The sequence below is a fragment of the Drosophila suzukii genome, chromosome X (assembly GCF_043229965.1).
Source record: "Drosophila suzukii chromosome X, CBGP_Dsuzu_IsoJpt1.0, whole genome shotgun sequence".
Classification (NCBI taxonomy): domain Eukaryota; kingdom Metazoa; phylum Arthropoda; class Insecta; order Diptera; family Drosophilidae; genus Drosophila; species Drosophila suzukii.
In genome coordinates this window covers 12,385,909-12,413,251 of record NC_092084.1, presented here as the reverse complement: position 1 = coordinate 12,413,251, position 27,343 = coordinate 12,385,909, and the positions used below count along the sequence as shown (strand labels likewise).

The 27,343-nt window shown below is 40.6% G+C and overlaps 4 protein-coding genes across 11 annotated transcripts; 2 read left to right on the top strand and 2 right to left on the bottom strand.

Annotated features, from left to right (window-relative positions):
• Positions 1-46: 46 nt before the first annotated feature.
• On the bottom strand, positions 47-4,276 carry LOC108006288 (phospholipid-transporting ATPase IF). Its single transcript, XM_017069747.4, has 7 exons — positions 3,700-4,276; positions 3,504-3,629; positions 2,710-3,256; positions 2,175-2,589; positions 1,508-2,099; positions 642-1,434; positions 47-578 (listed from the first exon to the last, which is right to left on the bottom strand). Exons 1-7 carry the CDS (start codon positions 3,899-3,901, stop codon positions 92-94), a joined length of 3,162 nt encoding a protein of 1,053 aa, XP_016925236.2. The 5' UTR covers positions 3,902-4,276; the 3' UTR covers positions 47-91.
• Positions 4,277-6,994: 2,718 nt separating this feature from the next.
• LOC108006343 (phospholipid-transporting ATPase IF) lies at positions 6,995-15,354 on the top strand. Of its 2 annotated transcripts, none has more exons than XM_017069858.4 (10): positions 6,995-7,331; positions 10,094-10,301; positions 10,419-10,544; positions 10,966-11,512; positions 11,567-11,981; positions 12,069-12,826; positions 13,008-13,504; positions 13,776-14,589; positions 14,653-14,979; positions 15,041-15,354. In XM_017069858.4, the coding sequence occupies exons 1-10, from the start codon at positions 7,296-7,298 to the stop codon at positions 15,252-15,254; spliced, it is 3,942 nt and encodes a 1,313-aa protein (XP_016925347.3). In that variant the 5' UTR covers positions 6,995-7,295; the 3' UTR covers positions 15,255-15,354. The 2 variants fall into 2 exon arrangements, with proteins under 2 accessions (XP_016925347.3, XP_016925346.3); XM_017069857.4 differs by lacking the exon at positions 6,995-7,331 and adding an exon at positions 9,073-9,480.
• Positions 15,355-16,078: 724 nt separating this feature from the next.
• On the top strand, positions 16,079-20,493 carry Traf-like (TNF-receptor-associated factor-like). Of its 6 annotated transcripts, XM_017069838.4 has the most exons (7): positions 16,099-16,141; positions 16,451-16,600; positions 16,672-17,103; positions 19,284-19,432; positions 19,493-19,752; positions 19,816-19,931; positions 19,993-20,493. In XM_017069838.4, exons 1-7 carry the CDS (start codon positions 16,118-16,120, stop codon positions 20,299-20,301), a joined length of 1,440 nt encoding a protein of 479 aa, XP_016925327.3. In that variant the 5' UTR covers positions 16,099-16,117; the 3' UTR covers positions 20,302-20,493. The 6 variants fall into 6 exon arrangements, with proteins under 6 accessions (XP_016925329.2, XP_065724238.2, XP_016925327.3 ...); XM_017069840.4 differs by lacking the exon at positions 16,451-16,600 and having other exon boundaries at positions 16,079-16,141; XM_017069839.4 differs by lacking the exon at positions 16,099-16,141 and having other exon boundaries at positions 16,156-16,600.
• Positions 20,494-20,793: 300 nt separating this feature from the next.
• AnxB11 (Annexin B11) lies at positions 20,794-26,653 on the bottom strand. 2 transcript variants are annotated; one of them, XM_017069834.4, is made up of 8 exons: positions 26,535-26,653; positions 23,974-24,036; positions 23,110-23,667; positions 22,396-22,777; positions 21,960-22,189; positions 21,269-21,478; positions 21,139-21,207; positions 20,794-21,081 (listed from the first exon to the last, which is right to left on the bottom strand). In XM_017069834.4, exons 2-8 carry the CDS (start codon positions 23,983-23,985, stop codon positions 21,016-21,018), a joined length of 1,527 nt encoding a protein of 508 aa, XP_016925323.2. In that variant the 5' UTR covers positions 23,986-24,036; positions 26,535-26,653; the 3' UTR covers positions 20,794-21,015. The 2 variants fall into 2 exon arrangements, with proteins under 2 accessions (XP_016925323.2, XP_016925324.1); XM_017069835.4 differs by lacking the exon at positions 23,110-23,667 and having other exon boundaries at positions 26,535-26,645.
• Positions 26,654-27,343: the final 690 nt, after the last annotated feature.

Sequence of the window (27,343 nt, the reverse complement as noted above, 5' to 3'; positions counted from 1 at the left end):
ATATAATATAAATAAATTGCCCTTTGAGTAATAACACCTTTCAGAATTTGAAGAGTATTAAACGTTTAATGATCATTGTACACTTTTCTTATTATACCACTGTCTTGCTAGGCGGTGGTACTTTTCTGAACATATCATTCACAACCTTAAAGATAAAGTCGGGCAGCAGGCAGGCTGCCGAGCAGACTATCGTGAAGAGCCATAGCGGAAGTGAGGCTATGAACTGGTTGTAGACATCGTAGAGCTCCCCAGTCGTGTCCAGGTTGTAAAGGTATGTGGTCAGCATAAAGGCAGCAATGGAGGCGAAGATCATGAAAATGTTCAGATAGGTCATGTAGCGACCCACCAGAAGCAGCTTCATGTTGCCCACTATAACGATAACAGTGATCAGCATAGTTCCAAAGGCCTGGAAACTGGCTGTTTGTCCCCCATTAAAGAGGACATTCTGTTCGTTGAGCACGGCATATGTGAAATAGAAGATTATGAAGCATTGGACGAAACCATTGAAGATCCACAAGCTAAACACGCCCATAGATGCCTGGCGATTGTGGGCGAGGGGCTTGTACAGCTCCGGATGGCTGAAATATGATATATATACATTATGATGATCTAATTATATGATAGAGATATACTATTTTAACCTGAGAAGCGTTTCCTCACTGTAGTCCTTATCGGAAATGGCCAAATACGTAAAGCTAAACGAGATATATACAATATCAAAAAGCCAGAGATACAGAGAGTTGTAGACGTTGGTGGCGGAGAATAGGTCGTAGACCTGGAAGAGGGCCATACACCCGGTGATGATGATGTTCTTGTAGCAGTAGAAGAGCACCAAGAAGGCCAGGCGTTGTGAGTTGTAGTGCCCATGGACGAGGAACAGGCGGCGCAGCATCTCGAAGCGGGCAATGGCGAAGTCGGCACATCGGGCTGCCTGTTTTCCCTCACGACCCGTGATCCCGATGCCGATGTGCGCCTCCTGGATCATGGACACATCGTTGGCACCGTCACCAATGGCAGCCGTAATATGTTTCTTACGCCGCTTGATCAGCGTGACGATCTCGGACTTTTGCAGTGGACTTAGTCGACAGCAGAGTACCGCTCGGCAGCGCAGGGCGAGATCGGCAAACTGGCGAGGTGTGTGCTTTAGCAGTGCGGTGATGGTGGTTCCGTCGACCACCAGGACCTCCGGATTGTCGGAGCCAATCTCCTGCAGTCGGTCGAGCAGCTCCGCCGGCTCAGTGAGGTTAACGATAAAGTGCTGTTTCGATCCAGGCGGAATATGCCGGCAAGCTAGACCAATATTGTAGGCAGTTTCCACTTTATCGCCGGTGAGCACCCAGATCTTTAGGCCAGCTGCTTGCAGAGCCTCCAGGGTCTCACCCACATTCTCCTGTAGTGCGTCCTCCAAGGCAGTGGCGCCCAGCAGGTCAAGTTCTGCAGAAAAAGGGAAGATTTTAGGAAAAGTAGCTAGGGGCACAGATTGGGCACATTGGCTTAGTAAACTTACCAATCTCGACCGTTTCGTAGCATGCCGCTATCAGCTCGTTGCGATTGCTCAGTTGGGTGTTTGCCTTCCGGTAAAGCACCTCGAAGTTGGCCAACTCCTCCTCGGTCAGAGTGCGTCGGGCCACGGCCATGGTGCGCAGGCCCTTCTGGGCATACTTTGTTATCTGAGCGTCCGTCTGCTCCACACGAGGACTCGCCCTGCAGCGTGGGAAGATGGCACTTTCCGCTCCCTTGGAGTAAAGCCAGATGGTACCACTCTGATCTCTCAAAATGACGCTCATCCGCTGTCGCTCTGAACTGAACTCCAAAACATGGAGGCGCTCGAACTGCAGCTTCTCAGCGCTGGGATACCGACAGATTCGCAGAACATTATTGTCCTGACCCTCGTACACCAAACCCAGGCTGGCACATCCCTCGAGGATTGCCTTTTCGTCGGGACTGGACGCCTGATAGTGGTCAACAATCTTTCTGCCCATTAAGTGACTTCTTTCCGACACGGATTCTAGAGATTCCTGCGGCTTTTCTCCCACTTCCTGGAGCACTTCCACTGTGTGGCATACGGTCAGTGCCTCAAAAAATACTTTGGCTTCACCCTGGATTAAAGTGAAACGAAATCTTTTAGTACTATCACAAAGAATCATATAAGTTTAGAGGTATAAGGTACCCACATCAAGCTTTTCCAGTTCAAACTGCTCACCAGTGGCTTCGCAAAGGAGGTGGGTATTTTGCAGCTGATAATTAACATCTGATACATAGCAATTCACGAACTTCATGATGTTCTTGGTGAGTGTGCCTGTTTTGTCGGAGAACAAGATGTTGACCTGACCCAGTTCCTCATTAAGATTGGAGGCATTTACACGGCAAGGTTGATCGGTTTCCTCATCGTATAAATGGAGATCGTTTTGCATAAAGTGCATACCAAAAATACGATACAATTCGATGTTCATATAGGCGGAGATGGGCACCATGTAGTTGAAGAGCAGCAGGAATGAGAGGAAGTCCTCGAAGATTTGCCACGCGGAATTAAAGTTGGTAGGTGGGCCCAGGTAGGGCATGGTTGGCACAATCTTCTTTTCCTTGTGTCTAAGGGAAATAAGTAGGCTTTATACTAGATATAGATACTAATCTATAGAATAACTATTAGGAACCTTCAATCTCTGAAAATTCCCTAACTATTCCAAACTAATCTAGAGATTCACTCACCTTTCAATGAGGTACAACACCACCACCACCACGATCATGCCCACGATGAGGGCGACCATGAACCTATTGATATATTTCTCGCTGGAGGCTGACTTATTTCCCGTATAGCGACTATTCAGTTGCAACTTGGTGTGCATTCCGGTGTAGATGGCGCATCCAACTACCCTATCGGTGCCCTTGACTCGAACCCCGCGAAGCAAAAGATTCTCAATGGTCAGGGGCAGGGCATCACCACCGTTTTCTCCGATTTCCAGACGTCCATTGAAACTGTAGAGATCAAAGGTGGAGGCCTCGCAAACAATGCAATCCTTGCCCTTGACTCCATCCTCGGGGGAAAGTATGTAGTTGGGTGGCACGGAGATGGTCTTCAGGTTGGTCTCTCCATCTAAATTGGCTGTGGTCACGAAGCATTTGCGATCCGCACTAGAGGATTGCAGCAGGACGAGATCACAGGGCACATCACCATTGTTTCTTACCACCACAAGGTCGCCGGGTACTATGAACTGGGAGTTTATGACCTCTTCCTTTCCATTCCGGATGACAGTTACTAGAAATGGGAATGTTTAGTATTATTTTCTTGGAACTTCTATCCATACTCCATTCAAGAAAGGATAGTTTTCAAAAGATCCTCTAAAGGGATATACAGAAAATTATTTTACTATATATGGTAAATATGGTGTTCAAGACCTCTTATGTTTTTAATTCCTAATTATAAAATTTCTTATACTTCCTAGATTTATAAGTAAGGTTTTCAAGTCTTCCCTTCTTGTTTCAATATACAAGTATGGTCTTACCTCTGGCTGTGTTGACTAGTTTATCACTTTTTGATCTCGAATAGTCTTCCAAGCCCTCTTTCAGAGCCGTAATAATCATTACAAACAGCAGGGGCAGCAGGGAAACCAATGGTGATATAGTTTCATCTATTTTATAATACCGGATAAACATTGACCAATATGGGAATATTATAGGCAGAGAGACAATCATACTTACTTACGAAGAATGAGACAATTGTAATGATCAAAAAGTAAAAGTAAACGGCACGCCTAAATTGTTCATAGAAATTGAGGGGCAGAAATGTTAGCCAATTGTACTTGGTGGTGGTCACCCGGTTGAGAGGTTTCTTTTGGCGACTCTCGATGCCACCAATCTGAATGCGCTGGGGATCCCCAGGCTTTTTCTTGCTCGCACCCATTTGCACTATAATTATCTATATATCACCAGAATTTTGGATCATTGGATCATAGGATCATAGGTTCATTATAGCTGCGAAACAATCGGAGCTGCGCACGCGTGCTACCTTGGGGAGCAAAAGTTAGACTGAATTTCGCAGTAAAATTGCCACATAAATTGGCATATGATAAAGATAATGTTCCATTTCATTAGCCACTTATATAAAACCTATTTCTGGTTTCCAAGTGGTTCTGTCACAGAAATATCCCATCGAGAAAGGCTGGACACTAAGAATTCTTGTTTCCGGCGTTTTTTTTTCGATGACAGATTAGTCAAACACTTGCGGCCGAGATTAGATGCACTCCTTATGTCAGATAAATGCTACATTTAAATTGTAATCGCTTGAACTATGTATGTTGAACTGCTAAAGATAAAGTAAGACAAATGGAGCAAACCTTTTGTATTATCGCCTTTTTGAAATTCCAATATCTAATCCATCTGATATAGTTTTTCATAGTAGCCTAATCATCAGTCTAATCAGCGCCACACTTCGTTTATAACCATGGCACTTAAGGCTGTTTTCTAAAATAATCGAAGGTCTTTGAGCTCTGGACTCCCTGCTTCTGTATGCAGAGAAGAAAGTAGAGTCCCGACTATGGAATACCCACTACTTACTGATATTTTTGTCTATCCTAAAGGTGGGCTCACAAATTTTATCACTACAACTAAATATAGCAACTTTCTTAAAAATGAATTGTATGTTATACACATCCAATGGGTTTTATATGTATTATATATACTCTTAAACAGCATCATCCGGTTCTAAGCGATAAGTTCACTCACTTTAAAAGCTAACGAAATTAAGCTTTCATAAAAGTAATGGGTTACCACCTTTTTTAAAGAGGTACATCTAAACAAATGGGCAAAAAATCTATAACTTAAGATATAGAAGGGTTTATTTTTTTTATTATGGAACTATACATTTTTCGCTAAATCTAGTCTTAAGTTTAACTTATGCTAATCTAGTAAAGAAAATATCAAAAACCATTACCTTACCTATGCTTGAGATAATATCTTGTCTTTTTTGTCAAGAAAGCCTCTTGGTAAATTGCTCTTCTACGATTTCAAAGTCCAATTAATTATCATATCAGACAATCGAATATCACATCATAAGTTTCATTAAATAACTTACTTTTTTGGGGGAAAGTTTTGGAACTTTGATTAATTATTCCACATTATTGCAAATTGTCTGTTAATTGATTTAAGGGAAAGCCCGTCCTATGGAAATGATTCGCACTGATTCAGCGGTCATATGTATAAGGACAAAGGTCGTATTTTCCCCCATCCACCGATGACTAATTTCAAGCCCTCTGATAAGAATTGGTTTCCATAGTTTTATAGACGATGCCTACATGTTTCCTACGGGATGAGTGAGTCAAGGTGGCAGTTGCACGGCGATTTTTAGATACGTTTGTCCGTAAGCCCGACGGATGTGTGTAGTTTTGTGTGGAGTCCGTTCAATGCTCAACGATAAGATATTGTTATCGACATTATCTCTTCGACTAATGGCAAAACCGCGGGCTTATTCGCTCACGAGAGACCACAACCCCCCCCACTTCCACTGAAAAACAAAAAAGAGAGTATCTGTGAGGATCGTATATCGTTATATTATATCAACATTTGGAGAGTGCAATGCACTTGCCATGCACGTATTTAGGGATATCAAAAGTTGGTAAGACCCTGGTCTGGGTGTGGAATGGGTAGGGGTATATGGGTATGGCTATGGCTATATGTATTATACATGAACATGCATGGAAATGTCCGACAGGCTAGCCTATGTGTATGGCGGCTTTGTTAGTGGTATCGGTATCAACAATTCTTCGACAGTTTGCCGATAGATCAGTTTGCGCGTGGAAGGTCTCTCTTTTCCTTCCACATTCGCTGTACAATAATATATAGACCTCTATAAATATATATATCAGTCTTATATATTTGATTTCGCCAATAGAGCTGGCTGTTTGTTTACCTCTTTGTTTGGCCAGAGGACATCGGGTGATTGTTTAATCAAAGCGCGGAAAACCAACTCAGTACTTCAACTACTCAAACACAATTTAGTCGCTAGAAACATGGTATGTTACATTAAAAAAAACATCCTCGCGGCTAATTTATTCATCACTTCATTAAAATATTTTTATTTTCTGACAACCAAAAATGTGTACAAGTTAAAGTGATCGTGTGTGTTAATGTGATCTTAAAATACATTTTTTTCTGATATCTGTTTTTAATTTTAAGAAAATAAAAATATATGAAGTATTTATATCCATTGGCGAAATTTTGCTTATCATTACCTATAAAATAAGCTCGCTTGATTGTGAAATACAATGTGGTAAAACGATCTTTCAATAGTGCTTTCTGATAAATAAGTACTCCCCATGGAGCTCGTCAAAATCCGGATTTCTTATCGCTGTTTGTGGACTGTAAAATGACGAGGAGATGTTGAATTTGAAAAATGAATTTACCTCGATCATGGTGACGAAAGTAAAGATACTCGTATCAGCGATACAGAATGGTTTACAGTGAACCCAACCCTTTGAGGAACATGCCCATGGCCGTACTCTATTCCAAATGTCGCTCAAACGTTCTCTGTCACCGTCGATTAGTCAGCTGAGGTGCCCGGTACTTAGATATACCCATAATCTTATCAGTTTTTTTTTGGCAGTTCACATATAAGCAGATAGATATGGGTAGGTCCCGCGCCCAGAGAGCCCCGTACTTAAAAGCTCTCAAAAGCAAAATGAGAACTGAAAGAGATCGTATACTGGGGAGGATATCGGATTATGGACCCGGTTCTCTGGCACGGATATCAGTTTGGGCGGTACGCCTTGGGTGACAGAAGGTCTATCTATGATCGTGCACGTTGTTCGTTGTAAACTGAAAATAATAATACCTTTGGTAATACCTTAAGCCACTCGACTGATAATGTGCAATGATAAAATTCGTACACCTGCGAGTGACGTTTCGGAGTGCAATATTAATTGAAATGCAGTATTCTTTCGGTCAGCCATCCATTGCATATTGGTTTCCATTCCCTGAAAAGTGTTGGTCTATCCTAGAAACAAGAGTGTGCGAGCTTCGACTATTGAAAACTGATCGGTGAAACCTTACTCATCGGAATCTAACGAAGAGATTACCTGCCTAGTCGGCTATTGGTTTCAAAAAAAAGTTATTCCCGATAAGCAATACGACGAATTCGTGGTAACGAAGTATTTTAGAGAGATACAGAAATCGGTCAGTTTTAGTCAGTTATGCTATTGTTTCGCGTCGGTGCCACATTGTTCCCGAATTCCCACGTATATATGAACCCGAAGAGGCTCTAGAAACCCCCCCTTCGCAGTGGATACAATCGAGGGCACACCATGGGCAAGTTCTTCGAAAGACTTCTTCAGAAAAGGGTGAGTTCGAATATTGGCATTCGATTGTGTAACAGCCAAAGGAACAAACACTGAGTATTGTTCAGCTATACATATATGTACATATATGTTTTATAAGGTCATTGCAAAAAGCATGCCAATGTGATTATGTGAGTGTGTCTGCTTATATCCATCAACTAATTTATATATATAAAAGATAAGCAGCTATTAAGGTAACGCCGTGTGTCGATATGTGAGAGAGAAAGAGAGCGTGGGTTAGATAAAGTGGACTGCAACTTTATAATCTTAGAATTCCATCACACAAATTCTCTGCTCGGTCTGGAATCCTAGATTACAAATTGGAGTACGCTAGGTGACGAAGGTCTGATTTTAGTAATCTCCCTAAATATTTGGGTTATCCTTGTTGAAATTGATTGATCGACAGCTTCGGTCGTTATATGAATCATGCGGAAATTGTCTTTTGGAATACGCAAAAAAAAAAGAAGGAGAAAAAAAGAAAAAAAAGAAAGAAAAAGCCCAAGTTGATTATCAGAATCTGAAAGTGATAACATTGATAAGGGTGTTATGGAATTGAGAGTGAATTTTGTTTGTTTACTTAACTAAATAGAAAATAAGTTAAGACTAAACAGGCCTATAATTGAATATGATATATTACCTTTTTATTTCCCAAAACTTCAGGGTACATGTACCTTAAAATGATACGGTTCTAGGAACTTTATCAAAGTAAATAAACAAGCTATCAACATGCCATTTTTCAAAAGAATTTGATTAGTGTTTTTATAGCTTTGTACTCCCAAAGCGAACTTCCATTCCTATATTACCAGAAATTAAGGAATTATAAATATATTAAAACAGCAGCTTATGCGGAAATAACTCAATTACCTGCTGGCCAAAAGCACACAATAAAATTTCCAACTTGAGCATAAGGAAAAGTCAGTGCTAGATCTCAAACAATTGGTTTTTATGAGATTTGATTTGAGTGGGACGTCATCGAATTGACAATACGGCAAATTAACTATGCACTTTGAACCTATTAGTTCCCGAATGTCTTCGTGTGTAGCGTCCACATACAAATGTACATATCTATAGACACTGCAAACTTAAACTGGCGACGTCAATAGGTTTCGAGCTTTTATTGGATGCCCGAAGCTGAAGCTAAAGCGGTGGCCGACCGATTTTGAAGCTGTGAATGGGTATGGGAATGGGAATGGGATCGCACTAGGTATGGGTATGGAAATGCAGATCGAATTCTCAGTGTGAGAACGGCTTTTCGGTGGCGCACATCACGCGGGTCTCTCGCGATCTATTAGTTGTGGATCTAATAGAATGTCTTAAAAGTATCCTGAATGATCGTATAACGCAAATAGAATAGTGACCAGTGTGTGTGAGTGCGTGTATCGAAAGATAAGATCTATGTAAATTCGAAAGCAAATATGTACCCACCCACTGATACATTGTACAAATCTATAAAAATTCAATGTGTATCAATGGTCGTGGACATGCATCATAGAACTGTTCAATTGAAGTGTTAAAATTGCCCACTTAACATCGTTTTAAGGTTATACATTTAAGTGTGCTGAGAAAAAGTCGATAAATATACAAATGTCTGTATGTGCATTAGGGCGGACCTTAGTTTTGGTCAGTTCAGATCAAGATATACAAAGGCTCCAAAACATATGTGATAAAAATATGATCTGAATTGTAGATTTTCCAATATCAGCTTGGATATTTTTTCAATACAATTAAATCTCGCCAAAAATCGGATTTCATAGAGATCAACTCTATTGTGCATAGAAAGCTTATGTGCGACCGAATGTCGATAAGTAAACAATAATTAACAATAGTCAAATAGCAGGTGTTTAAAAATGTGATTGCTCCGAAAAACGCGAAAACGGGAGAGGTTCGTCGTAAAAGTTTCCATTGTATTGCCCGGAAAAATCCGTTCCCAGCGTGGATCCGTGAAAAGGCTTTTAAGAGATGATCGGACGCGACAGTGGTCACACCGCTACCAAATGCGTCGATCCTAGAATGATGAACAATGAATTTCTTTGGCCATGACCATCTGAGCGGATTTCGACGCATCGATCGGATTGGAGCCTATCCCACAACAGCGTGGGCAGATCAGGAATCGTTCCATCTGAAGGACGCCTTCCTATGGAGCTGGCATAAGGTGTGTGATATAATCATTGGGGTACTTGATCTGGTGATATTTGGTGTCTCGACTATTAGATACCATCTTAAGAGGCCTTAAACTAATTTGTTTTATTATTTCTATAGTTTGAAATTTAACCTTAGCATTCACTAATATATGGGAAGTTTTTCAGGGTCAATATAATAAACTAGTTTAAGGAAAATTACCGGTTGATATTACCGTTTATAAGGAATCCCCCGATCTTGTTTGAAATCTATAAATGTACAACCTTATAAATGTTTTATTTATAGCTTTAAGCTAAACTCAATCTGGCTTATGTCTCGTATGGGTAATATTTACCAAAACTAACTTTACTTCTAAAAACAAGTTAATAAAATTTTCTTACTAACATATACTATATTCTCATCTTAAGACTTTTTTCATTACAAATTATTGCGTTGAAAGGTAATAAATAAAAATTAAAGGTAATTAATTAAAACGTTATAAATGGTATTTAACTATGTTTTATGTTATTATCACCCACCTCTGTCCGAAAATGGACGCTGATTCATTGCGAATACATTGAACAAATATTCTGATAGTACCAATTCTTATCTACATGCCTACCATTTGTTCGATCCATGTTTTCCAGGGCTCCAGAGTTAGTACAATAAATGATTGGCTTCAAATACAAATTGGTGGCCCTCAGGATGTCAAGAAAAAAAGACCAAAGGGCCAAAATCGTATCAAATCAACCAAATACACATTGATCACATTCCTGCCACAAAATCTATTGGAACAATTTCGCCGAATTGCGAATTTCTACTTCCTGGTGATGACAATTATATCTCTCCTAATTGGTAAATATATGGAAAATTATAAAAACAATCTTAAATTTTATTAGATAAGTACTTTAAGGCAAACTTAAATATGGTTATAACTTCAACTAAAATTTCCCAATATCTATTTATGTTTAGATAGTCCTGTGTCTCCGATGACCTCCCTTTTACCCCTGGTATTTGTAATTGCCGTCACTGCCGCTAAACAGGGTTATGAAGATATCCTGCGATATAGGACGGACAACGTGGTTAATTCTTCACCAGGTGGGTAAACCAAAAACTCGAATGAAATCATAAAGAAATATTTTGGTAATAAAGCCAGAAAGCAAATCCTAAAATTGTTTATCTGAATAAAGTAAAGATGAAGGGTCGTTTTCTCGAGTGCCAGTTAAAGTGTGGGTTAGCAATCTGTCCGAAAACCTGACGACCAAAAAAAACCGTCTTGTAAGCATTGCGGCTTTTAGAAAAGGCCTAAAAAGCTGATATTATAAATTTTGAATACTTTAGAAATCTGAACTTGCTTAACCGGCACTTCGTTTGTCCGAGAAAATGTAACTGGCACTCAAGAAAACGACCCTTAGCTTAAAACACGATTGCTTTTGATTGAACATGATTGATTTTGATCACGAAAATTCCCAAAATACTAGGAATCTAGACCTTTTTAAAATGTTTGCGCCTTTTTCAGTCACGGTTATCCGGGATGGCAAGGAGGCGATAATAAAGTCGGAGGACGTTATTTCCGGGGACTTAGTCGTCGTCGAGCGAGACTGCGATGTGCCGTGCGATTTGGTCTTGCTGCGATCCACAGATCCGCATGGGAAGTGCTTCATCACCACGGCCAATCTGGATGGTGAGTCCAATCTGAAGACCCTGATGGTGCCGCGGGACCTGCCCACCGTGGATCTACAGGAGATGCACAAGCTGGGCATGATCGAGTGCGAGAGTCCCACCACCGATCTGTACAGCTTCAATGGCAAGATCGAGCTGAAGGGCGGCGAGGGACGAATCCTGCCCCTGTCCGCCGAGAATGTCCTGCTGCGCGGATCGCGGGTGAAGAACACCGAGTGCGTCATCGGATGCGCCGTCTACACGGGCATGATCTCCAAGCTGCAGCTGAACAGCCGGCTCACCCGGAACAAGAACGCCTCCAGCGAGACGTACATCAACCGCTTCCTGATCGTCATACTCGTCGCCCTGATCGCGATAGTCACCCTGCTCTACTTCCTCAAAAGGTGAGTTTTGGTTTGGGAATATTGAGGAACCCTTATACATGTCCTTCACTTAAGGTACAACGAACTATTTGTGATACCCAAGCTGACCTATCTGGGCGATGCGACGGACAGCTACAGCGTAAAACAGTTCCTGCAGGATTACCTGTCTTTCCTCATCCTCTTCAACTACCTGATTCCGATCTCCCTGTATGTGACCATCGAATTGCAGCGGGTTATTGGTAGCTGGTTCATGGAGTGGGACATCGAGCTGTACGAGAAGGAGACCGACCAGCCCTGCGTGGTGAACACATCGAATCTGAACGAGGAGTTGGGCCAGATCAATATACTCTTCTCCGATAAGACGGGCACGCTGACCAAGAACGAGATGAACTTCCAGCAGTGCTCGATAGCCGGCCAGAAGTTCCTATTCAAGACGACGCGGCTGGAGGATGAGGAGACCAAGGCCCTCCTAGACATCAACAAATTCAATGTAGGTCAAAGTCTTTTCAATGGGTTTATGTTTTTCAATATCTTATTTGTATAATATATTATTATATATAATTTCTTTACTTTACAGGCCAACCAGCGTGTTTTCTTCCAGGCTTTGTCCGTTTGCCACACGGTTCAGGTGGCCTCCGGTTCCTTGGAGGAGGCTGATGCGGGCAACACCAAGAGGGAACCATTGGCCGCCATCAAGTCGGGTCCGCCGGAGATGTACTCCATTTCGGACATCACCGAGGAGAGTCACAATGCTAGTCAGCAGAGCGAGCTCAATGTGAGCCACACCATCGATAACTCGGTGTCGGGTCATCCGAATGGCTCCAATTCGACGGCCACTTCATCGGATGTCAATCCTCTGCTCGTTTCCGACTATGGTGTGGAGCGTCGCAAACGACCGGTGGTGGTGAAGAGGAGTCCCAACTTTGCCCGCTCCAATCGGATTCACAATTCCCCCAATGCCACCGCCACCGCCATTGACTTGAATGTCAACCAGACTGACCTCAATGAGGCCTTAAATGGTGTGGAGAACACTCCCAACTTTCGACCCATTTCACTGCAATTCCGACGGTCTACCTCAGAGAAGGATCTGCAACAGTCCTGGGAGCCACAGAATGGTCAGACTCCCGGTCACAGGAGGGCCCACTCCTATGGAGCGCCTAATGCCTACCTCACCAGTCCGACTGCAGTCAGCTCTCCACCAACCAACGTCCTCTTCCGATCCACGAGCACTACTTCCCGGGAATCCTACGCCGCACCCACCTTCACCCGGCAGCCCACAATTCTTATGCGAGCCGAGTCGCAGCGCAGGAAGAACGAAATACGCGATTTCATATTGTAAGTCGAGTGGGAGGGTACTTTTGAAATTCCCTAGATTATGGAAAACTTTTAAATTTAGGGTATACCAAAAATATCAGTCGCTTGGCGTGAAAAAGTCTCAAGAACACCCAAATAGATATACCCTACAGATACCTCTTTTGAGTAGTTAATGTTAAGTATTTCCCTTATTCCTTTACAGCACCTTGGACTATCAGGCCTCCAGTCCGGACGAGAAGGCTTTGGTGGAGGCCTGTGCCAATTTAGGAATGGTCTACACCGGAGACGATGACGAAACCCTTCGGGTGAGAATTGTTCCGCCCCACATGGATTACAAGCGACCATTTGCCAAGCCCAAGGAGGAGACCTTCCAGCGACTCCATGTCCTAGAGTTCACATCGGATCGCAAGCGAATGAGTGTGATCGTGCGGGATACGGAGGGCAGGAAATGGATCTATACCAAGGGCGCCGAGAGCTATGTCTTTCCGCTGTGCGCCAACAGTTCGGCGGATCTGGTCTCAAAGACGGACAGTCACATCAGTGACTTTGCCCGCCTGGGTCTACGCACCCTGGCCATTGCCCGTCGTCTAATTGCGGAGGAGGAGTACCAGGATTTCCTCGTAGAGCTGGCCCAGGCCAATAGCTCACTCGAGAATCGAAAACAACTCAGCGAGGAGTGCTATGCGAAGATCGAAAGCAGTAAGTATTCGTGAGGTTACACCTCGGTTTGGCCACTCCATTTTTATACCTACCTACCTTCTATAAGTATAAATTGTGTAGGGAAGATGGAGAGAAAATTGGGAATTGACATACCTTTATTTTTTTCGTATGAATCAAACATTTTTTTTTAAATTTTTTTAATATATATGAAAGATTGACTACGTTTTGCATAATGTCCCACGTTGGGCGCCAATTCTTGTATGTCCTTTCTTGTTTTGTTCTGATATGACATCATATGTTCTTTCCAAAGATCTTGACCTGCTGGGAGCGACAGCTGTAGAGGATGCCCTGCAGGACGACGTGGCGGATACGTTGGTGTCCCTTCAGGCGGCTGGCATCAAGATCTGGGTGTTGACGGGCGACAAGGTGGAGACGGCCCTGAATATAGCCCTGTCCTGTGGACACATTCCGCCCGATGCCAAGAAGTACTTCATTATCGACTGCAAGAACAGGGAGGAGATGCTCCTCCACTTGAACGCCCTGGACCGTGAGATCATCTTTGGAATTGGCCAGGAGTGCGCTCTGCTCATCGATGGAAAGAGTTTGGGCGTGGCTCTGGCGGAGGCCAGCTCGGAGTTCCGGGATGTGGCCGTCAAGTGTACGGCTGTACTGTGCTGTCGCCTTAGTCCGCTGCAGAAGAGCGAAGTGGTGTCGCTTATCAAGTCTTCCAACGAGAACTACAACACGGCCTCCATTGGCGATGGGGCCAATGATGTGTCCATGATCCAGGAGGCTCATGTGGGCATCGGAATCATGGGACGCGAGGGCAGACAGGCGGCTCGATGTGCCGACTTCGCCTTCGCCAAGTTCTGCATGCTAAAGCGACTGCTTCTCGTCCATGGCCACTATCACAGTGTCCGACTCTCCCTGCTGGTCCTGTACTTCTTCTACAAGAACATCGTCTTCATGGGCATCATGTTCCTGTTCCAATTCCACACCCTGTTCTCCTCGTCCTCCGTCTACGACTCACTGTTCCTCACCTTGTACAATGTGATATACACTTCGCTGCCCATTCTGTTCATTGCCATCTCCGAGAAGCCATACACCGAGGATAAGTTGATGAGGTAATTGTATGGGATAGTACCGAAAATTATCTTTCTAAGTCAAGACATCCCTTCTTTAAACAGAACACCGCAGCTTTACAAGAAGAATACGGATAATAAGCAACTACACTGGCCGTACTTCCTTATGTGGGTCCTCTTTGCCATCTATCACTCGGTGATCATATTCTACTTCGCCTTCTGCCTGTTTTCCTTCAACAACGTGATCCTGAACTACGGCCAGACGGTGGCCTTCTCCTGCTTTGGAACCCTCCTCATGTGGACGGTGGTGGTCGTGGTGAACCTCAAGCTTTGGCTCGAGTCGATGTACCTTTCCTATTGGTACATATTCACCATCATCATTTCCATATTGGGTTTTGTAATCACAACGGTTATCTACAACGTTATCAATCTGTGAGTTCGCTTCATTTCTGGGTTACATACTGGGTTAAATAACATTATTTCATTTTTGCAGGGATTACGACACCGACATCTATTGGGCCTACAACAATCTGTTGGCCTCTCTGCCGGTCTGGCTGTGGATCCTGCTAACCTGTGTGGCCTGCCTGGTCCCTGACTATACCATCCGAATGCTCCAACGGGGCCTCAACATCAAGAGTTTCAGTATTTTTCCCGGAAAACAGCGAAAACTCAAAATGCGCGAAAAGTTCGAGTCCACATACTTGTAAAGCGACTCGAGGCCATAGTTTTAAAAACCCCTAATTTATTTATTTCCCTTATGTATACATTTTTTTTTGTTAGATAAAAAGAATTTTTGTTGAAAAATCATGAATGTTTTCTTTTTCATACCTCTGAAAGAATAGAAAATATTTCCCTTTCTTGTAGAGTACCTTGAAAACGTATTCTACAACTGGCAATTAACTTGGTATTGTCAAGATGATAGCAATTTTATCAGAGTACCACGAAGTTTTCAAGATCGTTAGATTTTGATAGTTATGAACACAATGCATTTTTAGTTGATCAGTTTCAACGTCTAAAGAGTGTAGTGCATTCAAATAACTTTTTTTAAACACCCTAAACTATTTAAGATAAATTTATCCAAAAAAAGATTTAGGGGCTTCGTTACGTATTTTAAAAAATAACATATGGGATATAGGAATAATATGTGATTGGAATAGTATAGGACACACATTGTTTACGTGCAGTTCAACCTTGATACTCCAGTTTTTAGGGGTATTTAAGTAGGGCGAACCAATAAATGGGATTTACTGTACTGCGTAGTGCACTTGTTGTGTCGACCAGACCCATTGCCACGCCTACTCTAGCCCCTTCGCAATGTTATCTGGTTGATGGCGTCGTCGTTGTTGCTCCCATTTGCATTGCTGAAGCAATACCAAAAAGTTTTGATTGTGGGGGCCGTTTTCATTGATAATGATATCTCACATTCCGCATATATATATAGATGTATATGTGCATATATGTTTGTTTGTAGACTGGAAGATAACAGTATTTTGCAGGTACATATAGGCATATAGTCGCAATCGCTGGAAGATCGAGAGAGAATTTAGTGGACATTTGGTAGCTGTGTTTTATGGTCGAGAAAAGAGTTTGCCAAGTTAGTGGTCAATACGATTCGTTTGTTCTGGTTCTTTTTTGTTTTCGAAGTCGTACTCGTACCATTTGAGGGTGCTATCAGTTCGAGGTTGTCATATAGATTTCATGGACGCCCTAATGCTAACACATGTGCAAAGCTATATCTAAACCACGTCTGTGTGCCGCGTATGACTATGCCGAAGGAAATTCTTAATCATTTTCGGCTGAGTTTAGTGTGCATAGGGCGGTTCTAGCAGCACCAGAGAATTTGATTTATTTTTGTACTATACTAAATCCAATCGAGTCAAATTAAAATATGTCATTGACCAAGGGATCGACGAGGAGGGATCTATCAAAGGACTCCAATCAGAATCAGAACCATAACCATAACGACAGCCCCCCAAAATCGACGACCATAGTCAAGTATGAGAAGTCGTCGTGCCTCTTCTGCAACGAATGGTTCGATGCCCAGACATTCACGGTTATAATCGCCCAATCTTTCAGTCCACCTTTGATTACTATTACATTACTCCCCTTTGGATGCGACTGCAGGAACACTTGATCCACTGCGGCCAGGTGCTGGAGGAGTGTCCCAACGGCTGTCAGGCCTTCATTCCCCGCATCCGGATGCGTTCCCACCAGAAGGAGTGTCCCCGGATCAATCAGCAGAACCAGAACGTCAACAATAGGATGAGTGTCAGCATGGATCGTTTGGATCGACAGTCGGATCAGCGTCTTCTGGTCATCGAGCAGGATGTGGGCACCATTCGTTCCGTTCTCAACGAGGAGATCCGCCAGCGATTGCATCTTATCACCGATGTGGGAAATATCCGGAAGCAGAACCAAGTCGTCGAGGATTGGACCCGCGACACCGAGAAGGCGCTGGACGAACTCCGCCACCAGATGGACGAGGAATCCAATCGCAGGGCCTTTGCCATCGAACAGAACCAGCTAGATGTCCAATACTGCTGTGATATCACCCAGGTGAGTAAGGGGGATTTCGATATATTGTTAGTCACTGCGAAATATAAGACCTTAAGAGTATTAAACTTAACATAGACATCACAGAATGTTCCCAATCAAGAAGAGAGTATCTATGAACTTCGTTACTTCGGGAAATATAAGTCCATAAGAGTAGGGATTAAACTTTTATGAGAATTCAATTCTTATGTGACTATAATAACAAACCGAGTAAAACAAATAAATATTTTTTATACCTTCTTAGGGGAATTAAAAGCCTTTTTATCTTAAGTTTCGTAAAGCTCTAAACTTAACCTTGTAGCAAAGAAGAAGAGTAAAAACACAGAAGAATAGATAGCGAAGTATGAGCAAGTTATGTATTTATTATGCTCTTACAATAGACTGCCCAATGTAGATATTGCTATTCTTCTAGATTCCATAACTTGAGTATTTAAATACCGATTTTGAAGTGGGATACCTCTATGAGTTTGTGTCTTAAATTTCTAATAATATACATTCAAATATTTCTTTTCGAAGAGGGTCAAAATTTTAACCCATTTTCATGTTCGATTTTTCCGTATTTCCAATGGTTTTCAGAAAGTGGTCCCAAAACTGCACTTCAATATTCCATAACTTCAGTTACTGGACTCTGATTTTGAAGTGGGATACGTCTATGAGTTTGTGGTAAAATTCTCTTATAATCTACATTCAAATACTTGTTTTCAGACAGGGTCCAAATTTTGACCCATTTTCATGTTCGATTTTTTCGTGTTTTCAATGGTTTTCGAATGGGGTCCCAAAACTGCACTTCAAGATTCCTTAACTTTGGCTATTGGATCCCGATTTTAAAGTGGGATACCTCTATGAGTTTGTGGTTAAATTTCCTAATATTCTACATCAAAATATTTACTTTCAGAGAGGGTCCAAATTTTAACCCATTTTCATGTTCGATTTTTCCGTATTTCCAATGGTTTTCAGAATGGGGACCCAAAACAGCACTTCAAAATTCCATAACTTCAGTTACTGGACTCTGATTTTGAAGTGGGATACCTCTATGAGTTTGTGGTTAAATTTCCTAATATTCTACATCAAAATATATACGTTCAAAGACGGTCCAAATTTTAACCCATTCTCATGTTCGATTTTTCCGTATTTTTAATGGTTTTCAGAATGAGGACCCAAAACTGCACTTCAAAATTCCATAACTTCAGTTACTGGACTCCGATTTTGAAGTGGGATACCTCTATGAATTTGTGGTAAAATTCTCTAATAATCTACATTCAAATATTTGTTTTCAAAGAGGGTCCAAATTTTGGCCCATTTTCATGTTCGATTTTTTCGTGTTTTCAATGGTTTTCGAATGGGGTCCCAAAACTGCACTTCAAGATTCCATAACTTGAGTTCTTGGACTCCGATTTTGAAGTGGGATACCTCTATGAGTTTGTGGTTAAATTTCCAAATATTATACATCAAAATATATACGTTCAAAGAGGGTTCAAATTTTAACCCATTTTCATGTTCGATTTTTCCGTATTTCCAATGGTTTTCAGAATGGGGACCCAAAACTGCACTTCGAAATTCCATTACTTCAGTTACTGAACTCCGATTTTAAAGTGGGATACCTCTATGAGTTCGTGGTAAAATTCTCTAATAATCTACATTCAAATATTTGTTTTCAAAGAGGGTCCAAATTTTAACCCATTTTCATGTTCAATTTTTCCGTATTTCCAATGGTTTTCGAATGGGGTCCCAAAACTTCACTTCAAGATTCCATAACTTGAGTTCTTGGACTCCGATTTTAAAGTGGGATACCTCTATGAGTTTGTGCTTAAATTCTCTAATAATCTACAATCAAATATTTGTTTTCAAAGAGGTTCAAAGTTTTAACCCATTTTCATGTTCGATTTTTCCGTATTTCCAATGGTTTTCGGAATGGGGTCCAAAAAATTGCACTTCTAGATTCCATAACTTTAGTTATCGGATCCCGATTCTTAAGTAAGATACCTCTATGAGTTTGTGGTTAAATTCTCTAATATTCGTTATTAGAATTTGTCTTTTAAGAGAGTGTGTTGAATCTTACGTCATTTGTCAAGTAAAGCCAGCTAGTAAATCCAAGTTTATAATTGAGCTATATGAAACCTTTTACAAGTGTAAGCGATATAAAGACCTTCTTCTTAAGATATACCAATCTTTATCTACCGTAGTCCTTGAAGGAGCAAGTCCAGTCGAGGCTGGACGAGGCTCAAAAGCTGATTAACCAGCTCTCGGCGGACGTGACCTTTCACCAGAATCAGCTGAACGATAATATTCTTAAGCTGGAGGAGCTGATCTTCGAAAACGAGAGGCTGAACCGGTAAGTGGAGTTAAATATCTTATGAAGTATATTAAAAACTGAACAAAATCCAAATCCTAGGGAGAAGTTCTTTCAGATCGAGGAATTTCTGCAGCAGATCAATGAGGACATCAAAACAAAGCTGGGCAATAGTGACTACGTAACTTCGAAGCAGGCCACATTGGACTACGAAGTGAAGAATGTCAAGAACATTGTGTGCGAAACCGAAGAGCGTTGCGATAAATTGGATAGAGCCCTTCACCAGACCATGCAGAATCTTTCTGATTTGGAGGCCCAGATGGCCATGCAGCAGCGCATCGCTAGTGTGCAGAACATAAGAGGTATATCTATTTGATATATTAGTATTTACTGGTTATAAGAAACTAATATTCATCACCCTTTAGGTCACTTGATTTGGCGCATTAAGGACTACTCGAAGAAACTCGAAGAGTCGAAGCAATACGACACCATTCTTCACAGCGCCATGTTCTCCAATAAAGCATTTAGCTATGCTCTTCGGGTGAGTTAGGAACCTATCCTGTTTTAGTTTTGAATTCTTATAATATGATATTTCTGATTAGCTGGATATTTTCCTAAACGGCAAGGGAACGTGGAAGGGTCGAAATGTGATCGCCTGTTTGAACGTTCTTTCCGGGGAGTACGATCCACTTTTGGCCTGGCCCTGCCGCCTCCAGGCCGAGATCATCATCCGGGATCAGAGCTCCAATCTGGCGGAGGCGGAGGACTATGTCAAAACCGTTAACGTGCGCAAGAAGAGCGACGACTTTATCCAGAGCAACCAGTACTTTCATATACCACACAGGGTCATCACCAGTCGCAACTATATTCGCAACGATTCCTTGTTCATTGAGGTTCGAGTCCTCAAATGATATACTATAGTATCATCCATAGTTTGCCCATAATCGACAAGGAAAAATTCCATTGATATAATACACACATATATATAATAATTTATTCCATTGACAGCGAGCTAGAAGTTAAAAGAGCCCGCTTACAAACACGATTATGTGTATAGTAGTGTATAAGTGAATACAAATAGATTCTTCGGTTCAATATGCATATATTTTTTGTAGTGTATGTTTATTTTTGTTTTTTTTCTTGCAGTTTTTAAATGCTTTTGAAGTAGGCAATAAAGTTACATTGAGGCACTGTCGAGACGAAGTCGGTAGGTAGAAAGATTCATTGCAACATTTATGTGGTCACTTGAAATATTAGCAAATCTTTAGTTCTTTTTCTTTTGTTTCCAAACAAAGCAGCAAGTGATTCACGAGAGGAACTTCAATATATGTAGGTATATTTGTCTTTCCGAGCACGTTTAAATACAAAGGTATTTTAATATTTTAAAAAAAAACAAATACAACTCTTGCTAACCATAGGTTTTATGCTTGTTTATAGAGGTATCAAATTGTTCAGGTAATATTTGTGAGCACTTAAAGTCTACAAAGTGGGTCATAATTGTTTGGCTCCCTTGGCGTGTATGTTGTATGTATGTTAATGATCGAATACATTGAAAAGATAAAACGTATTCGAATAATTGATTTCAAGTTCGATTTGATTTGAATAATAAATATATATGGAGATTCTTAAGAAGACCGCTGCTCACCCACCAGGGCATAGAGAGCATGCTTGTAGTGGCCCGAAGTATCGCCCTGAAATATATACATTTTATAAGATTATATGCATCTAAAGAGGGATTTTTATCATACCTTGATCCAGCTCTTTAAGGACTTGCCGTACAGACGCTCAAAAGCCACCTTGATGTCTGTCATATCAATCTGTAATATAAAATGTCATCTTAGTCGAGAATATATGGGATAGATTTTTAGATATAATTACCTCGCTCCGCGTGATGATCACACGGATCAACTGGGTGTCGTTGGTACCGATTCCGGCCATCGACTTGTGCAAACGCGAGGCAAAGTATTCGGCCTTGTTTGTGACACACCTGTAGATGGCGATAAGGCCTTCCATCACGTCGCCGGAGAACTCCTTCTTGATGGCCTTCTCCAGCGAGTGGCCAGTCATGTTCTCGTACTCCTGGAATATCTGCAGAAAAAGAGGATGTTCGTAAAGTCGAGCGGTTTTTGTGGCTAATATGGTATATTATCAAGTTTAACTATGGTATTTCCTCGATACAAGTCCTTATAATAAGAACTAAGACTGTTTTTTTTGTTTTCCCAAGTCGGTTACCGTTTTAACTGCTGGTTAAGGGTCTAAATTCTTTTTTTAACCTTCTCTGACTAGAACTTTGATTACCATCCTAAAATATTCAACTTCACAGTTTTTGGGTTTAATTATATTTTATTTACTAATTTGTATTTTCCATTTTCTAAAGAACTTGCTTTCTTTGTAACCATTTTTAACTGCTGGTAATTCTTCTGGTTAAAGATGTAATTTTTTTTCCTGCTAAGAACTTGGATTACTATATAAAACTATTCAACCGTTGTGTTCTTTGACTGAGTACCTAGTTGAACTCAATTTTGTTGATTTTATATTATCTATACCTATGGTTTACTTAGTAACATACCATTTTCAACTGCTGGTAGTTCCTCTGGCAGAGGATCATGTTGAACATGCTTTCGTCGGTGCCGACACGCAGTTCGCCTGCTTTGAGCAGCTCCCTGGCATCGTTCTTGGCCGCATTGGGGTCCACCCGACCACTTTCATCCCGTGCCGCCGTGCACAAGGAGGTGAGCAGCCGCTTAAAGTTGCCCGAGGTCTCCGACTTTAGTTCGGACTCCAAGTGAGCACCGTACACTAGATGGGGTTTTGAATATTATTAATACGGTGAAATAACGCCCAAGGAAATAAAGCCCAAGGAAATAACGCCCAATGAAATTACACCCAATGAAATAACTCCTATAAAAGTAAAAATGGGTGTTATTTCACTGGGTGTTATTTCACTGGGCGTTATTTCACTGGGCGTGATTGCACTGGACGTTATTTCACTGCAATGAACCTACGTCGTAAGTACTGGTTTTTGATCGTATAGATCTCCATGTTGGACAGCGTGCAGAGGATCTCGATGAGGACCTCCTCGTCGGTGCCCAGACCAGCCATGGCATCGTTCAGCTCCGCGCAGTAGAAGTCCACGATGGGGCGCAGCAGGCCGACGAGGAGCTTCTCAAAGTTACCGCTCGTCTCCGACTTAATGTCCTCGATAAGGTCCTTGCCGAAATGGGTCTTGTATTGGCGCTGGAACTCCTGGCGCTGCTCGTTCGTCCGCCGGCAGATGATCTCGATGAGGGCATCCTCATCCGTGCCAAAGCCCTTCATCGCCTTGCGCAGGGCATGGGCATCCTTGACGGGATCGAAGCCCTGGGCGGGCACCACAGTGGGAGTTCCCTGAAAAATCGGGTAAGAACCAGATGAGATGGTTTCATCTTTTTTATTACTGTATGATTGTGATAATGAATGGCTGAGGCTGAAGAGGGATTATAGTTATAAGACCGCCCTGGGGGGAGAAGCTACTTGGGATGTGAGAGTGCGCTTAATTTGGCCAGTCAGTGGCGTACGCAAGGGGGGTGATAGAAGTACTTCTTAACCCAAAGTTATTAAATTGAAAATTTACCAGCCATATTTATAAGCATTAAAGGTAAAAATAAATCAAATAAAATAATAAACCCCTTTGTAAATATTCCTGCGCACGCCACTGCCTCCGGTAATTGATGACCAACCTCTCTGTGAGCTGGGAGTGACCGATGAGCCTGCCCCTGACCATTCCCATACCCCTGTCCATGCCCATGCCCATGACCATGCCCCTGTCCATAACCCTGCCCCTGCCCATGTCCATGTCCTTGTCCTTGTCCATGTCCTTGTCCGTTTCCGTAGCCATAACCTCCATCGTATCCGGCTGTCATGGCTGGGGTATATCCACGATCCGTGGGATAGGGGCTATTCGAAACTGGTTGCTGCTGCTGCTGCTGATGCAACGGAGGAGCGAATTGTGATGGATACGGATTCGAACTGGGATACGGTGGATAGGATGGGTTGGCCGTCGGGTATGGAGCCGACATTGGTGGATAGGGAGCAGGGGCTCCGGGATAATGTTGCTGTTGATGAGGCTGGTGTTGGTGGTGGTGGTGGTGCTGGTACATTTGGGGCGATGGCTGTGAGGGGGGGTATGGCGAGTTTTGCTGCATCGGTGGCACCCAACCAGCTCCAAAGGGCGCCCGTGGTGGCTCTTGGTGATTAGTGGAGGTAGGGGGGTACGATGGCATTCCAGAACCAGAACCCTATAAAGGTCAAAAAATTAAGCTTAATATTCACAGAGCGAGCTCACAAGCCATTTGTTTAATTATATTTAAAAATTTAAAAAAAAAAACCAAAAGTTAAAAGCCAAAAATATTAATTTAACTCACCCAGAAACCAAAATACTATACAAACATTTTCTTAGGCATGATTTAAATAAGTTTACTTAAGACGAAAAAAGCAGATTATAAAAAGTACATTTAAATCAATTTTCAAAATATAAAAACATTATTTGGGATAATGATTGATGCTTTTAAAATAAAAACTAAAGGCATAGATTGGAAACTTACGAAGGGGTACATTATGAGGGAGATTCTATTCTGTGGGGGGTTTCCGGTGATTGAGATTCAGTACTGGAAAAAGCAAAATAGGAACAATTGGGTTTCATTAAAATCATAATATTTACATACATATGTACAAGGCTATTGTTTTTAATATTTAAACAGTTGTTATGAGCAACATACTTATTTGGTTACCATACATATATTTAGATCTACTACAAATATGTACATATTCTTAACAATATACTAAGTATTAGTGCTAATAAAAGGGGTAAGGGGTAGAATATAAAATGTTCTGACGGTTATGAGCCGGAAATTTTATACCACACTACATAACAAAATGTGCTAATAAAAAATGCTAAGGATCGGCACTCGACTTTGAGTTATAGTAGTGATTCTACCTTTATTTATATTTCCTATTGTAATGTCGATAAAATTACTTATAGAGTGCTTTGAGCTTGGAATGTTTAAGCTATGAAGTTTGAATGTAGAACACACTGTGTACTTTTTTAAACCTCTGATATTGTTTTCGGTTCTTAAAGTCAAGTGGTGACTGTTGCAGCTTAAAGATATGTATATACTTATATGCAAATGACTTTAAGGGGAAATCCACAACCTTAAAGTTCCGATAGAAAGATACCAAAGCCCTTAATTGCTCCTGTATAAAATATGGCCTTATGACCTAATGGAAAATATTAATTTAATGAGTTCCTGCCCTAAGAAATATATTAAGTTCTGTAAAACAGGTCGCGCCCAAAAGAATTTTCATTGGTTGCCTTTCCCGGCGAAAGTAAATAAGGTTTCATAAAATATCTGGCACACCCTTTATCATGCAAAGTCATAATATAATGGACTTAAGTCACGTAGACGCGAAAAGAATAGAATTACAGAAGGGATACTTTCCTAAATGAGAACAAACTTTTGGGTGCATACTAAATATGTATGCAAGTTTTGGTTTCTCTCCAATTATGTATTTCTTAGGAAATTATTTAAAGGTCATGAAATGCGTTTCTTTTCTTTTTTTTCTTTAGACACATAGACGCCACCGACTTAATGGGAATGCCAACTACTGTCTGGTTTCGAAAGTGAAAGTGGGAAATTTTGTTTGCACAAATGTCTGTCTGCTTTATGAGTTATGGCTCGTATATTTGACATTTAAAGTTTTTTGATAGCTTATTAGTACTGTAAAAATTTTACTTTCATATAGAACCCAAGCGCAATTAAAAAAATACAAACAATGTATAATATATTTTCTATTTTTAGAAAAGGCACTCGCTTTCGATAAGCGGACAAAGCCCATGAGTGCAATAATGCCTTATAATTGCAGAGTACAATACTTTTTCAGAGCAACAGAATTTAGCTTACTTCGGGATGATTCATCTTACACTCAAACCCACGTCAACAAAGTTTTCCTGACGCAGACATTGATATGTCTGTATCTGAATATGTATCTAAATTGAGTCATGCTTCTACAGACGGCTCATAAGAAAAACTATTTGCGTACTTTCGATTCATGGTTACAGTTTACCAAGCACGTGTATCAAAAATTTCACCATAATACGTAGTTATGTATAAAAACATTTTGATAAGAAATGGGTGTTTATCGTGTTTTTTCACATATATATGTAAATATTTATATATTATTGATAAAACAAGGCTTTGTTTTTATTATTAAAGATTTAAAGATATGCTCAAAACTACAAGCCAGTAATATTGAAAAAGTTTAGTTATTTGCTTACCCCCTAGAAACTATAAACTGAGTTTTTTTAAAGATACTTTATAGTTCTGGGGCATATTTTAGTATTTCAACAATTGAATTTACCGGTAAAAATAATACTCATAGATTTTTTTGACGTGAAAATTCCAATGCAATTGAGCGAGATGGAGGAATTACTAATCTGACATGGGATTCCCGGAAGAAATTAAAGGGCTTATTAGAAAAAATGCAATATATATTGCTATATATATATCTGTAATAAATAGAAAATGTATGGTAATATAAAAATTTTGGAGTTCTGACGTGGGAAATGGGGTTTTGGTTTCCATTTGCATCGAAGTACCCAAGTACGTATACATTCCTCATTATGATATGGGGGTTCTTATTATCGTCGGCAATATCATAATGTTTCTGAGGGTAATTATTTCCTGGCAAGGTCGCAGATCAACAGATGGGTATTACCCATACAGGTGCAGCACATGAACACGTGTCAGTGCCGGTGTGTGCGAGTGTGTGTGTGTGTGTGCCTGGGAGGTGCATCAGATATCCACATATCTTTCTATCTTTCCATCTTTCTATCTGAAGATACCGATACCAAACGAGTGTGTTTCTATTGCCGTAACCCCCGCCATCCAGTCGTATGATATATGTATTATTGCTATACAGATGGATACACACATATGCAGGCACTCGAATACGTATGTCTGGGAGATTTTTTTGGAAAACAGATTCATCTTAAAGTTAAGATTTCATAAACTTATTGTCCACTTCTTAACACTTAGAACATCAGTAATAACAAACAACTGAGAGTAGCGAAAAATATATATATCTTAATTATAATACTTTTAATTACTTTAAGTATCTGAAAACGCGACGACGGCACTTAGCGAGTATTTTGTAATGCCGAAGCGATTTTATCAACTGACCTACGCCAGGGCGGGACAACTACCTGTTGTTGCCTTGATAAGTCGATTGTGGTTTCCCTCAATTGTAGTCGATACTTTGTCTTGCCAGCAGTGTATCGATAGGTATCGAGTACTCACAGTTTCGTTTGGCTATTTTATAGAATATATCTGGAAAAAAATATTTGAATTCTTAAGATTCTTTTTTATTAGAATTAAAATACTCCAATAAAAATATGATATTTTGTTTTTACGAATATATATATAAGGGTAAAGTTTTTTTTATTTCATTTTTTATTATAATATAGGTAAATTCTAAGTAATTGGGATTTTTCTTAATAATTTCCTTTCTTTTAATAATTTTTTTAAGCACTTATATAATTTTTGTAATAAGCTAATAATATGCAAATTAAATCTTTACTATAGCATAACCCACAGTTTGTGATTGTTTTATACATATAGATATATATAGATTTTATAGATACATATTTCAAAACTATCATCAGGTTATTGTTATATACTCTTTTTCTATATTTAAAAACGGTTTCAATTAGTTCTTATCCATTGTGATTTTATTTAATAGCTTCCTTCTTAATTAAATAAATTAGAATTAAATAATTTAGGATTTTAATATACTAGACACTAGATAATAATAGTCACTTTTTTGATACGATAAATTTTAACCAGTAAAAAATCTGTTATAATATATTTGAGGTATAGAGTGACTTATGGTATCCAGATTTAAAAAGAAAGTGGTTCC